The sequence below is a fragment of the Erpetoichthys calabaricus genome, chromosome 2 (genome assembly GCF_900747795.2).
Source record: "Erpetoichthys calabaricus chromosome 2, fErpCal1.3, whole genome shotgun sequence".
Lineage (NCBI taxonomy): Eukaryota > Metazoa > Chordata > Cladistia > Polypteriformes > Polypteridae > Erpetoichthys > Erpetoichthys calabaricus.
In genome coordinates, this window is record NC_041395.2 from 108651352 (window position 1) to 108666494 (window position 15143).

Genomic DNA, 15143 nt, shown 5'->3' on the forward strand with positions numbered 1-15143 from the left:
AAGGCATGCTCAGTTGGATTTAAATTGGGAGACTGGCTTAACCATTCATGATTTTTCCATTTTTTTAGCTTTGAAAAACACCTGTGTTGCCTTAGCAGTATGTTTGGGATGATTATCTTGTTGTAGGTTCAAGCTCCATCCAATGGGTTTAGAAGCATTTACTGGAACTTGAGCAGATAAGATGTTTCTGTACACCTCAGAATTCAATGAGCAAATGCCATCAGCAGCTACATCATTAATGAAGATAATTGTGCCAATACCTGTGGCAGCCATGCGTGCCCCAACCATAGCACCCCCACTACGTTTAACAGATGAGGTGGTATGTTTTGGATCTTGAGAAATTCCTTTTTATCTTTACACTTTGCTCTTGGCCTTCACTCTGATACAGGTTAACCTTTCACAAGACCTTTTTCCAGAATTATGCAGGCTCTTTTTAAATACTTTTTGGCAAACTGTAATCTGGCCATCCTGTTTTTGTGGCTAAGTAGAGGTTTGCATCTGACAGTGTGGAATTTGTATTTCTGCTCCAGAAGTTTTTTGTGGATAGTAGTCTCTGAAAATACACATCTGCCTCCTGAAGACTGTTTTTGATCTATCAGACTGTTGTTTGAGACTTTTTCATAGTGAGGATTCTTCTGTCATCAGCAGCGAAGGACTTGTTTGGCCTATCAGTCCCTTTGTGATTACTGAGCTCACCAGTGCATTCATTCTTCCTAATGATACTCCAAACAGTTGATTTAGGTAATTCTAAGGTTTTACTGATATGTCTGATATTTCTATCCTTGTTTTTCAGCCTCATAATGGCTTCTTTGATTTTCAGTGGCACAGCTGTTATCTTCATGTTGAACAGTGGCATATACAGACTCCAGAAGTAGTCTGTAAATAGAACCAAGCCCAGATATCTTACTGCTGCACTAATGAACCAATGGAACACATCTGAATCATCATAAACACCTGTGACACCAATGTGGTAGAAATTTAACATCTTATTAAAGAAAGAAACATCCCTTAACAGGACAAATCAGTTATCAGGCAGCAGAAAAGCTGTTCATTGTATCTTTTAATTACTCCTCGGCAAAGTCTATTATATTATATTCTGGTTCTTCTTATACCTTTCAGTTGAGCCACTACCCCTGAAATTTCTGTACATGTAACAACTATCCATCTGCTGACCTTTTACTCATCTGTTAGTCCTATTTCAGTACATTTTGTTGTTCACTTGACCTTTATCTGATTTCCAAACTGTATTAATCCTTTATGCTATTTCTTTAAGGTGAATGCCCTGTTACCCTAAAATTATACTTCCACACTCCCCCCTTTTGGACTCCTTAAAGTCCCACTAAAACTGTAAGGACCAGTTTCCTACTGTAATTCTATTCTTAATCTGTTTAATACATGTGTATTAAATAAATATGTCCCCCCTTAGAAGCTAAAAAGAAAAGATTCCCGGCTAGCTGAATTTGGGGTATAACAGAAATCAGTGCAAATCATTAATACCTAAGATAACACAAAAATAAATAAGTGCTAATAATAAATCAATAATAACTAATAATATTAATAACTGAACATAGAAACAAGTCAAACAATAACATGTATCATAATCCTTTTTATTCAGAGTATACTGGCATTACATGCTTTCCCCTTTAAATCTCATATTTATGTCCCATAACCCCATAACATCTAAGTACTATGATAAAACATTATCAACAACTATTTGATTTCCTTCTTATCCAACAAACATAAATAATCTCAGTTCACAGAAGTGTACCTAGTCCTATATTTTCTATCAATGGTCAGATCATTTATTATCGTTGGTGGCAACACAGACAGCACAAGTATTTACCTGAAAAATTGAAAATGTGTCTAGTTTATGTTGCCAGTGATGCATACAACAATAACCAGAGAGAGAGTCCTCATACAAATAACCATACTGTCATCCACAAAGTTGCCCCAATTTACATCCTGCTGTGGCCTTAAATTAGATTATCACCTTTGCTACATAAAGACAGCTATCTTGCTGAAGGTAGGTGTCAGTCCAACTTTCAGAAGATGTCAGCACTACTTTCATTAACGCAAGCCACTGGCTCATGTCAAAAATTGCAAAGCTGCTTCTTGGTGTTGAAGCCTTCTGCCACCTGCTGGGCTTTCCAATTTCACAAACTGCATACTCGCCACTCCATGCATAAGACACTCCATCTCTGTTGTGCCAAATTATTACTTTGTTTTGCTATCTTCTATATTACCTAGGCCCAAGACGCCATAATATATTATTTGTCCTGTATTGCCACCAACTATTTCCGTCTACATAGCCCTAAATTACCCCGGTTCCTAAAAGCACTATTAGCACAATCCCACAAACCTCATTTCCCTTATACCATGTTCTACAAACTTTAGAGGTTTGTACTATGCCCTTTTCTAATGTAGCATGTTTAAACCTTAAAACCCATTATCGCACAGTTTGCTTCCTAATGTTGTATCTAATCCTAATGCAAAGTTCCTAATACATTAATATTAAAATTTGTTCCATCCTTCTGTATCAATTACTATTATACAATAAAATTCACATTCTTCATGAAAAACAATAGTTATCAAACAAATGGTGCATTTTGCTTGTTCAAGTCTTCTAGTTTAAAGTATATCTTCACCTGTCCCTTTATGTTAACTTTGTATTATCCATTCTGTTATTAAAATCAATAACTAAGAAAGCTTAGTATTGGACTGAATTTACTGGCAATGCTGCAAGTGCTAATAATCATGTATTAAATCATGATTAACAGTCCAAATTACATACAAACATACAGCAAAGTATTTTTTTTCCAGCAAGTATCAACAGTCTTGTTAAAAACAGCTATCCAAAAATATTTACTCTTATAAATTGCCTTTACTCTAAGTTCTGACCAAGTTATGCTAATCACATTTTCTAAACTTGTTCAATTATATTATCCCAATTGCTATATTGGTTAAAATAATTGTCCAGTATTTCCATTAATAAAATGGTTATAAATATTCAATAAATACATATTGCTTATGAAAAGGAATTTGTTTGCCTTGCTCTGCTTGCAGATAATTATCCATGGTTCAGATCTTTCCTTGAAAGATGTTGCTGCAGAAAAATAGATTAAATTCTGGTTCCGACTCCTAGGGTAAGAAGAATTCAGATATTGTACTTGGTCAACAACTGTCATAAAATTGCAAACAAGTGGACGAATTGTAAGGCAAGTCAAGGAGAGTTAAAGTGGGCTCTGGCAGAGAACATAGAACCCTGCACAGTAAAAGTGTCAATCAGGTCCAATACCCCAAAGCAAAGGATATCAATATCTGTAAATCTTGGTCTAATGAATGAGGCCCTCGTCTGGATGTCATGCAGGCTGCCCTCAACTATTCTAGCCCCTCGTTCAGCATCAATGGTCACCTGCACAGTTGAGTAGTTAGAAGCAGGAACCCGTGATGATCCCTTGGACTGGAATTTATGAGTATGTGGTCCAGTAGTCAGTGGGTCGATGGCCTGGTCCTTGGCATGATTCCGTCTCTGTATGGCTTATTTCCCCATGGAGTTTTGATTTTTTTGTCTGCAGACCTTTGACACAGCTCAGTCTCCTGGTTCAAATTCAAGTGCTGTCATAAACAACATGATAGGAAAAAATGCTTTTACTGCAGGCGCAAAGACTTAAAAGTTTTGTTCCATATTAAAAATAGATACCTCAATAAAAAAAAATAATTGTATATAGTTGCATCTAGTTTGGCCAGTGTATTCATCATAAGAAATAAATCACCACAATATAAAATAAAGTCAGTCTTTATATATACATACCAAAGGAAAAGCATTCAGTTATCTCAAAATATTCAAACTATTGGCACATAACCTTTGCTGTTATGAAAATAGCGTTGCAAACTAAATATATCAACCTTTCCCCCCTTAGAGGGAATATGGAGTGAGAAGGTATCGGTGGTCAGTGAAAACCTCTGAATCCAGTCCAGTTAAATATTACAACTTGGTAAGAGCAAAATGTTATAGTTCTCCTATAGAGAATGCAAATATGTCCATGAGTGGCAAACCAAACAAAAGAAAATAGAAAGTAGAGTGGTGTGGAGGTTCCTGAAGAAAATTTTTTAAAGTATTTACTTTCCTTTCTTATTCCAGTCTTGAACTGGAGCCTAGACAGGCATTCTAGATCCCCTTTTCATAATGAATGTAATATAATGCCAGTGTCCTCCAGAGAACATCTCTCAGCCAGCATAGCAAGCAAAAAGTCAAAGACAAAATTCACAGTCTAGACTAGTAAATTCCTAATTATCATTAGAAATGAGATCAAAATAAACTAAATAGTTAATCTCCACATTCCTTTTCCCAATTGCTGTAATTACAGAATATTGTTCAATTATGTGCAGTCTTGGGATTTACATTATTTTGAAAAGAAATTCATATTTCACTTCTAATAAGGCTGACAAGTTATTTTCAAAAGTTTCATCTATCTTAAAATACATCTATTATTACCTCTCAACTTTTAATCTTAAAAGCTGAACAGTTTCTACATTCCCAGCTATTTTTCTTTAAGCTAATATTTTAATAATTAAATTGACACATACATTTCTACCTATGGCTTCAGAGTTTAAAAAGTGACAGAATGTTTAATTAGACCATCAAATCATAGAAAATAAAGCTATTATCAGCTACTGTATGTAGTCATTCAAATATTAACATTCTACTTCAGATTTAAGATATTCAAATTACTTGTGAACAAGGAGTGATGGGAAAAGAAATCAACATCTCACACTGTATCAAATGCCTTATAATTTAAAATCAATTTTGTATTTAAAAATGCTCTCATGGTAGTTAGTGCATCACACCATTGCATACAGTGCTTTAAAGAAAATATTTTGATATGTATATAAAATTTAGGTATGCTTAGTGCTGGGAGGTATAACCGGTTCATACCAAAAACCGTTTTTTATTTTTGTATGATATGGATTTTTCTTATACCGCAACATTGGTTTAAATAGCCTAAACAATGTTTGGAATGTGGCACAGCAGGAAACTGTTTAAGGGGGGACCTTTTTCACTGCTACACCACTAAACACGCATGCAATGGAGTACATATGTTAGTGGAGGTATTGAGCGGTGAAAATGGACAGAGAACATTCCGAAACTGAAGCTGTAGCAGACTATAAAGTTGAACATGATGACACAGAAGAATTTTTGCTGAATAAAGGAGCCGTGTCTGTTGTCTGGAGATACTTTGGTTTTAAAAGGTCGGATGTGGACCAAACAACTACTTACTGCAAATGCTGTCGAGCTAAAGTTGTCACTGGGGGCAGCAACAGAAGCAATTTGCTGCACCACCTTAGCCACAAACATGCTTTGGAGTACCATGAATGTATGGAACTAAGATTGGCACCCTCCACGTCCTCGGGTAAAACTGAAAAAGCTAGAGGAGACTCGAGTCAGACGTCACTTGTAGACCCGTATGCTAGAGGTTCTGCCTATGACAAAAAAAGCAAGCGGTGGATTGAGATAACCAATGCCATTACAATCCATATAGCTAACGTGTCAGTGGACAGAGATTGTTAACATTAACAGAAAGTGTAGTTGGTTTACAAAAAATATTCAGTGCAATACAACTTTTGACAAGTACCTCTGGATATTTTACAAAGTCTAAATGCCTCTTTGGATGGTTGAAAATATGTTGTCAAAATTATAGTTTAGGTTGTTTGCAAAATTTGTTCAATTAAAAGGTTCTGTATTTTGACTGCAACTGTCATGCAATGTGATTCCTTCTCTTCATTAGTGCCACCCCCTTGAAAACTATCACTTTATGGGGCCATGCAAAACTGTATTAATACATTAAAATGTTTTTTTGTACAATGTACAATTCTCATGACAGTGGAATAGGTTATTCTTAGCCAGTCTACTGCAGTAATTGCAGTGGAAAATGTGGTTAACATCCACATGGGAAAAAAATACCACTGAATATCATGAAACTGGTATAATTTTGAAAAATACCGTGATATAGAATTTTGGTCATACCGCCCAGCACTAGGTATGCTTAATAATATTGATTTTTTTCACATATAACCTCCTGTTAAGACTAGTTATTTATGCAGCGCTTTTCCGTTGATATCCCGAGATGCTTCTTGCAGCTTCTCCAGTGTGCTGATCTGTAGAAAAAGCACAGTCTACCTTTTTGTTAGTTAACCCCCCTTTTGCACAGCATATCTTAGTATAGAACACTACCTAGACTGGAAGCCAATGCTCATCACTAGCTTTCTTGCTATCTTTGAGATTTTTTCTTACTTTAAATTTAATTTAAACTTGCTAAAAGAACTTTCATCCATTTGAGTATGGACAGTACTCAAAAGGAAAAAGGCACACACATTTATACTAAATCCGGAAATGTTTCATTGGACCTAATCATATTCATTTTCAAGTTTAAATTCAAAACATATATATTTATGCACACCTTTATGAATTGCCTCATTATTTCAAACAAAACTACATATTTTCAAACATTGTTTTTAACCACACATATTGCCAACCTCACTTAAATTCCTTCAAATGCACTTCAGTCACAGAGATCTCTTTCACATTTCACAACATACTCAAACTTAATTAAACTGTCTTTATACACATTATACTTACTCAAGTTTTATTATTATTATTTAGCATCTACTATTTAAAGCGTTTACACACTTTTCCTTACATTTGTTTTACTCCATGCAGAGAATATGCAAGTTTGAACACTGCGCTACCATATCACTCCCACTTCAAACACCTAACAGCTCATGGAAAGCATTTAAAACAATGTCCTTAACAAATTTGCACCTTCACATTTAGATCCTATTTGATAAGTCAGCTGACGCACACACATACCAGCAGCATTTTATCCTTGAAAGAAATTGTCTCCTTTATATTTTATAATTATTAAAGAACATTTTTCCCTAAGACTTGATCATGTTCTGAAGGAAAGATGTTTTATACAAATAAATTCTTTAAACATCAGAAAATGTGATTTTTTGGATTTTTTTTTCTCATTTTGTCTCTCATAGTTGAGGTATACCTATGATGAAAATTACAGGCCTCTCTCATCTTTTTTAAGTGGGAGAACTTGCACAATTGGTGGCTGACTAAATACTTTTTTGTCCCACTGTAAAAGGGGTTAGACTAGCATTTAAACATGACTTAAGAAAACTGGATTATCTTGTCTCAAAAGTATCATACCTTTTGACACTTTTGCTTGAAGAAAACGTCTGTAAGAGATACAGATATAACTGATCTGTATTTGAACTTCTAATTTAAACATCTGGTGCACTGTTCTCAAATGTTTCCAACCACAAGCACTATATCTACAGCATCAGTCAATGAATCTTATTAGTTTACAGTCTTGTGGTCTTTTACTGTAGAAGCCATTCTCTTACGTGGAGGTACTCCAATAAATATTGCTTAAGTAGCCACTTACAATCAATTTTATCCATAAATGATTTAAGTGCATATGACAACACACATTTATTTTTTAAGCCAAAAAAATCAATAGTCCAATAGGACCCATGTGTATTTTTTAAGTCGCCCTCAAAAATGTTTCCTAGGGTTGAAATTTTAAAATTGTTAATTTTTAGGCTGCTTGATTTTTTTGTTTATTTTTTTGGTAATTAACAGGAAAACAGTTTGAAGGTAGACACACATTACATTTTTCATTTAATATGTTATTGGCCATTTTCAACATGTCAGTTTACCCTAGTTATAATACCTTATACCACAATGAGTTTGCACTGTCACAGTGGTAGAATTATCACTATCACCCAGCTGCACTTGCTATAGACCAGGGGTTTGTCAACTCCAGTCCTGGAGAGCTGCAGTGGCTGCAGGTTTTTGTTCCAACTCGATTGCTTAATTAGAAGCCCAATCCTCCCCAATAACAGATCTTATTTAATTGCATGGCTTTTTAGTGTTTTAACTCTGCCATGTCAGTTAATTCTTAAATCATAGATTTTTTTTCCTTTCTAATGATACATGTATCATCCAAGTGATTTGAAGCCTAAAATGGAAAAGTGATTTTCAGTTCTTCACTTTCTTTCCAGTTTCCTTCCCAAATAGTGACGGATATAAATAGACACAGGTGGAAATGGAGACAAGCCTGATGTAGAACTGCTGGTTCCTTTGTCATTTGCATCTTTTTGCTAATAAGGATCAGAAACAACAATGAATGCAGCTGTTTAAGACTAAAATAATCAATTAAGGGTTCAAAATCTTAACAAGCGAGACAACTAAAATGAAGCAGAAAAATGTAATTTGAGCATTAAGTTCTTCTTCATCAATGAATGATTTCTCATGAAGCAGTTGGGTTGGAACAAAAACCTGAAGCCGCTGCAGCCCTCCAGGATCAATGTTGGAGTCTTAAATAGCACATAAATTAAATTAAGTTAATTAGTAGCAAAAACTAATCACTAATTAAGAAACAGGTTAGATTTGAAAACCTGTAGCCACTGTGGCTTTCTAGGATTGGAGTTGGACACCCCTGCTATAAAAATTTTAAGTTTATATTACATTTAAACTCTGAAACCAGAATTTCTGACCAGAAAAAAAAAGATATACTGCATAGATATGAATATATATGGATAGATAAATGGACTGAAAAATAAATGTGATTTTAGTATAAATCTTGGGTGGGATCTTCGCCACAAAAAAATAAAGGTGGTCAAATACTGAAAATGATTACATAAAACCAAATACCAGAATGAATGAGTTTTAAAAAATGCAGAAGAACCAGAGTATCGAGATATAGCTAATTTAAATCAACTGTTATCAATAAAATCCAGTAGGTGGGGTCCAAGACTAGCTTATGTAAAACTTTAAAGCAGCCTGGTCATGGGCCATGTGAATTGTTTCTCTATTATAAAGAGCGATGCATCTTAAAATTTATATCAAGAGTCACCTTGACGGTTTGTTGTTTCACAGTTTTAATATCATTTCTGTTAGCTGCATGCCCTCTGATTATCTCATTTCACTGGTCAGCCCTCCAGTATAGTCATTAATTTTGTTTTTCAAAGTCGATTTGAACTAAATAATTTGTCTCTTTTATTGATGCAGTTATCTGTGCATTAATTGTTCCCTCTGAAATCACTCCTGTGATCTACTCCGTAAAATTATGTGAATTCATTTCTTCATATCGTGCTGCGGATTTTCTGGGGAGAGGGTGCAAAAACGTTTTATTTTTAAAACGTTAAGAGACACTGAGATTTGAAGACATTGTTTCTTTGGACCTAGAAATGGAAAAGCTATATGGTCAGTTTCATAGCATAATGATGAATAGTGGTTAAGCTGTTTAGGGAACTGGCTGAAACAAAGCCAGGGATGAGAGATTAAATTAATTCTGCTGTATAACATAACCACCTAAGAATATCTAGGTAGAAGTTGTAACATTCCATTCACTCCTTGGTGTTATAGTAGAGGTTAATAAAAATTTTAGTTATATAAATATCATTGGCCAGTTATAATTGAATCCTATCTCTCTATTATAGAAAAAAAAAATCTTGGGAGAGAAAGACTAGGGAGACGAGACATGATCATCACGTGAAGATCACGGAAGACACTTAAAAGACCTGCGAGATGAAAGAGATTGGCCACGGAACGTCTCGCGGGGACCTTAAAATTGAGACTTTGTGCCAAGAGATTGACCCAGGACCGTCTCGCGGGGACGTAGAACATGAGATTCTTGCAAGACACACCATACTTACAACCAATATCAAATAAGACCACGGACAGCAAAACACTCAGTCGTGTAAAGGCTTTGAGCACACACAGATCCAGGGCTCTCAGCGCATATAAAACGTATAAGGACAATACGTTATAAATGAAACGTCGACGACTAAGTGAAGAAGAAAGAGCAAGAAAAGAGACACAAAAGCATTGGAGAGAAAAAATGCAAAAAAGAAAAAGAATAATCTAGGTGCAAATTCACAAAATAAGGAAAGTAATAATCAGCCCGTAACAAGTGGAACTGGAAAAAAAAAACATGTAAAATCAGGCTCAGAATTAAAAGACAAAGAGTAAAAGACAAAGTAGAACTTCATAAAGACATTTAAAAATGTTGGCGCTATACACATGCAGAGCAGGTTAGAGATTATAAAAGCAGTGGAAATCGAAAGGCTCAAAAAAAACATTGGTGTGATACAAATGCAGAGAAAGTTAAATATGAAAGCAGGGAAATTAGAAAGTATCAAAAAAAGAAAGTAAAGATCGCAGTAGCGCAAACAAACGGAAATTATTACTCAAAAAAAGGGAAAATAATCACCACAGACCAGGGGCCTCATGTATAACGCCGTGCGTAGAACTCACACTATAACATGGCGTAAGCACAAAAGCGGGATTGTGCGTACGCACAGAAAAATCCAGATGCAGGAATCTGTGCGCACGCATACTTTCACATTCTTCCACTGCATAAATCCCGATTTGCGTGAAAAGTAACGCACGTGCACGCGCCTTCTGTCCCGCCCCAACTCCTCCCAGAATTACGCCTCTTTGAATATGCAAATCAATATAAATAGCCTTCTGTGAAAAGACAATGGGAAAAGCACAGGGGAAAATATAAGAATTTCAGCGAATACCAAGTGGAGGCAAAGGAAAAACCTACTATTTGTTGGTTTAAACAGTGATATAATCAACAAAAGAAAGTTGATCGAGTGACAGAGTGTCGGAAAAACTCGAAAGATCAAATTCACAAAGTCGCACAGTGCCCGAAATAAAAAAGAAATCACATATCAAAGTCGCTGTGAAAAGGCGAGTTGTAGCCCACCATCTGAGTGTCATATGAAAGCGTATTAGGGTACAAACAAAAAACATAGGCACACAGTGGGAAAAAAGCACGAAATGTCAACTTTAATCTCGAAATTTCCACTTTAATCATGTAGTTTATTTTGCCATTAAAGTAGAACATTATAAACTTCATCTTAAAATCGTTTATTTTACTAGTTTCTCAAGTAGCATGTTAAATGCTTTTTTCTGTGTTTGATCTTCTATGTGCTCTATGTGTGTGAATCACTACGTGCTTCCGTTCTTTCTCTTTCTCCGACAGGACACAGAATCCATTACATTCGAGATATTACAGCTCTCTGAATAATTAAAATACTGAGATGTATACGTGATATCATTTTCATGATGATCGGAATGAAAGCATGTTATTAAACATGGGAACACGGTGGCGCAGTGATTGTTCATAGCTTACGCAAGAGGCTTGCTGCACCATGTGTGATCTTCGATGAAATTATTTATTACAGAAGTACTGTCTCTTTCAAACGTACTAACCTCCAATTCCTGTCCATACTTTTCTTTCTCCAATCGCCACACAATCAGCTCTGTAATAGACGTTAAGCCATTTGTAAGCTTAGAATGCCGATTCTTCAAAACTTTTAAGGAACATTGAAATATCTTCGTAGTACATGTTTAATTATTCTATTCGTCTATCCTTCCAGTGTCGCGTCAGCACCAGCAAGAATACAGCGCAAGGCAGGAGCTATCCTTGAACTAGCTATACGCTGCGGCACCGTGTCCTCACATGTTTAATTATTAGCAATACGGATTATTTAAATGAAGTTAAAGTTTTATCTGTATACTATAAGCAACACATTTTGCTGCATTTCATCTTAAAAATGATATTGCCATCATCCGCGCTTTATAAAGTAGCGCAGGTTGTGCAATATTATAACTGTAGTGCAAGTTTACAGTGAGGTGATTGAGTGCGTTTATAGTTCTTGGGATGAAACTGTTTCTGAAACGCGAGGTCCGTACAGGAAAGGGTTTGACGCTTTTTGCCGTGGTTGAGGTAGTGTGTACTTGAAACTGTATACCGATAATTCTCTTTCCGATCATCTGCTGCTGTGATTCACACTCAGATACAGTGATATAAATACTCCGAGTGGTGCAGTGAGAGTAATATGGAAAAAGATGATCCGCAGTGGCAACCCTTAACGGGAGCAGCAAAAAGAAGAACAAGATGCAGTGAGCGTAACAACGCTAAAGCAGTTCTGGTATTTGGAATACTATGGCTATTCCCTGGCCCATTATATTGCAGCAGGTTAATTACAATCAGATGCATTACACTAATAAACAATATGCAGTTAATTTCAGTGTATTTATAAAGCCGCGTCAGGAATGTGGAGCTAAGAAAGAAAGGATGAGCACACAGGAACAGTAGTTTGACCATTCTGTGGACCATTATATTGTTACAGGTTAATTACAATCAGATGCATTAAATTTATGAACGATATGCGGTTAATTTCAGTGTATTTGATAAAGCCGCCGCCGTGGATGTGGATCTAAGAAAGAATAACCACACAGGAACAGTAGCACTGCTTTGACACTGGGTGCCACCAGTCTGCAAAACCGGGCGGATAAATTGCGTACGCCAAGGTATGAGTTACCGTGGAAATGTGCGTGGCTTTACGCCAAGTTTAGGTTTTATACATCACGATTTGAGCGTGGAAAGGTTCGTACGCAACATTTCTGTGCGTACGCACCGTTTATACATGAGGCCCCAGGTGTCAGTGAAAAAAAAGCAGAACAAAGTTAGGTCAGAAATAAAAGAGTAGAAAACAAAGTAAAACGTCATAAAGAGGTTAAAAAACAAGGGGGCCAAACACATGCAGAGCAGGTTATAGATAATGAAAACAGTGGAATTCAAAAGACTCAAAAAAAAAAAAAAACGTAGGAGCAAAACACATGCAGAGCGAGATACAGAATATGAAAGCAGAAAAAAAAAACGAAAGTGTCAAAACAAAGAAAGTAAACATCACATTAGCGCAAACAAAGAGAAAATATTACTTGGAAAAATAATGAAAAGGCGAATAGAGATTGAATATATGAACATAGGTAATATGTCAGAAGTATGTAAATATTGTAAGGCTTTGAAGTTTAAGTCAGGGAATTTCAAAAACGGGGTTTACCTCACATGCATTTATTGGTCACTTTGCAAAAAAAAATTATTAACTGCTGATGATGTAGATTGTTTTGTCTGTGCTGAAATTCCAAACAGAGAAACCTATCCTGAATTATGGTACAAAGTCATTAAACACATGTCTCACGGACCTCATTTAAAAGATTCAGCATGTTGGGACTCGAAAGATTCCAAATATTGTTTTTATCGAAGTTCTGAAATAAAAGTGAAACTAATGAAATAGCAACAATTCAAAGAAAAAAAAATCTTAAAAGTGTGTATTCGGAAAACCAAACACAGGTGTTGGCGAGTGAAGCCCCCTAGCTGAATGTTAAGAAAATGAATGGCATGATGTTTTTTAAGTTTAATCTTTACATCAACAAAAGCTGAAATTTCAGTAAAGTTATTTAAACTATTAATATCCACTGCATATAACAAAAACAGCAGACTGGGTTTTCTGTTTTGAACTGCACAAAGGAAGATTCGTATTATCAATGCTCACTGCCTAGCTAAAATGTCATTTAGCACAATATTTTAAGGTTAACAGATTGCAGAGTTGCCTGCATAACAACAATCCAGCTGAATCTAGAAAGTACAGACATATGCTTGTGATTTTCATTAAATATCCTCTCATATCTTATGCTCCTTGGTGAACATTAAGCAATCACCATAATAGCAGTTTCCTGTCAGTGACAGACAATCATTGTTTAAACTGCTTGGCACTTTGCAGCAGGTAAATGTCACTGGTTTCATAAATATTTATATAAGTAGTATGCTTGTATTCGCTAAATATGCAGACAGCTTTCTCAAAACAAAAGTAACTGTGAAAAATGCCTATTTAACTAAAACCACTTAGTGTTACAGTAAAAGCTTTTCTGAATTCAGTGGTCATTCCTTTGCGTGAACTGCTTCAATCTTTAGGCTCTGTAAGTAGGTGACCACAGATTTGTCATTACCTGTATTAAACAATATTTTCTCAAACCATGCCATACGTACAAGGCATTTGAAAACCAAAATGCTCTACTTGTAGATTTTATAAGAGTACAGCTTGACTCTGGAGTGAAAAAGACAATCTTATGTGTTGTTTTTATTTCAGGCTACCCTACAAGTTGGAGGTCATGGAGAGAGGCTTAATCAGTGCCGAGAAGTGACTCTGACAACCTACAAGCCCATCCCCATGCAGGTGGATGGTGAGCCCTGCAAACTGGCACCTTCTATCATTCGTATATCCTTGAGAAATCAAGCCAATATGGTTCAAAAAACCAAGCGACGGACCTCCATCCCTTTGCTGAATGAGTGAGTGTGGAAGCAGGAAATGAGAACCAATCTATTGCAATAGTTGTAGAATATGCTTAATGGATTGATTTGGTCCTCTTTGCACTGTTCATTATTCCTTATGCAATTTTAATTGCACAGTTTTTCTGATAACTTTCATGTTCTTCTTAATTATCTATTTTCTCAAATGTGGTTGTGTGGTTGTAACAGCTTACTAATCTGGGCTTTCACATATTTCCAACATGCAAGAGAGGAATAATGAGTGAGGTCCTTTTGCATATGGTTTTGCCATTGAAATGTCTTTTTTAAATGGGGTATCTCTATAATCTGTCCAGTCCATGATCTAAAGTTGACCACTTGTATGCCAAAGATGGAAAGATTTTTGTAGCATTCTGGTCTATCCAATGGGCATTTAAAATGATTGAAACTGTGGATTCTACTTATCCAGTAAAATATTACATGGATCTATGCGTCTTCTGACATTATGGTGTAGTGATACTCTTAAGTCTGTGCCTCTGTTTTACAGTCAGCAGCCTGTTCCTGAGCGTTTGCGCATCCCAGTCAATCGTATCAGTATGCATGACTATGAGGCCTTACATTATGACAAGGAGAAGTTAAAGGAAGCCTGTGAGTATTGCTGCTCCAGACCCATGTGCTGCTTTTTCCATTAGGCATTATGTGAACCTGTTTTGCAGACTGCCCATTGATTTGGCATGGGTGTAACTATGGTTACTGGATTGCTAAGAACTTTTCTTTGTAGCTGTGTACTGATTTAAATTTTATGGTTCTGTCACCTTACTTCTTTTGTTCACAGCAATTCCACTGGGTATCATTGTAGTTCCAGGAGACAGTGATCTTGAACTATGCCGCACCCATATTGAAAGGCTACAGGAGGTAAGGAAGATAAATGTTGCTTTTGTGTGTTCATTGCAAGGAAATAAGCCT

General features: G+C 35.9%; 1 protein-coding gene across 16 annotated transcripts in view; it reads left to right on the plus strand.

Moving 5' to 3' along the window:
* Window positions 1-15143, plus strand: part of dgkza (diacylglycerol kinase, zeta a) — a 218608-nt gene that overhangs the window by 167256 nt on the left and 36209 nt on the right. For all 16 annotated transcript variants that reach the window (XM_051922702.1, XM_051922705.1, XM_051922694.1 and 13 more), the window contains 3 exons: window positions 14020-14219; window positions 14725-14825; window positions 15013-15092. In XM_051922702.1, coding sequence (XP_051778662.1) covers window positions 14020-14219; window positions 14725-14825; window positions 15013-15092 — 381 coding nt within the window. The remainder of the gene's footprint in view (window positions 1-14019; window positions 14220-14724; window positions 14826-15012; window positions 15093-15143) is intronic.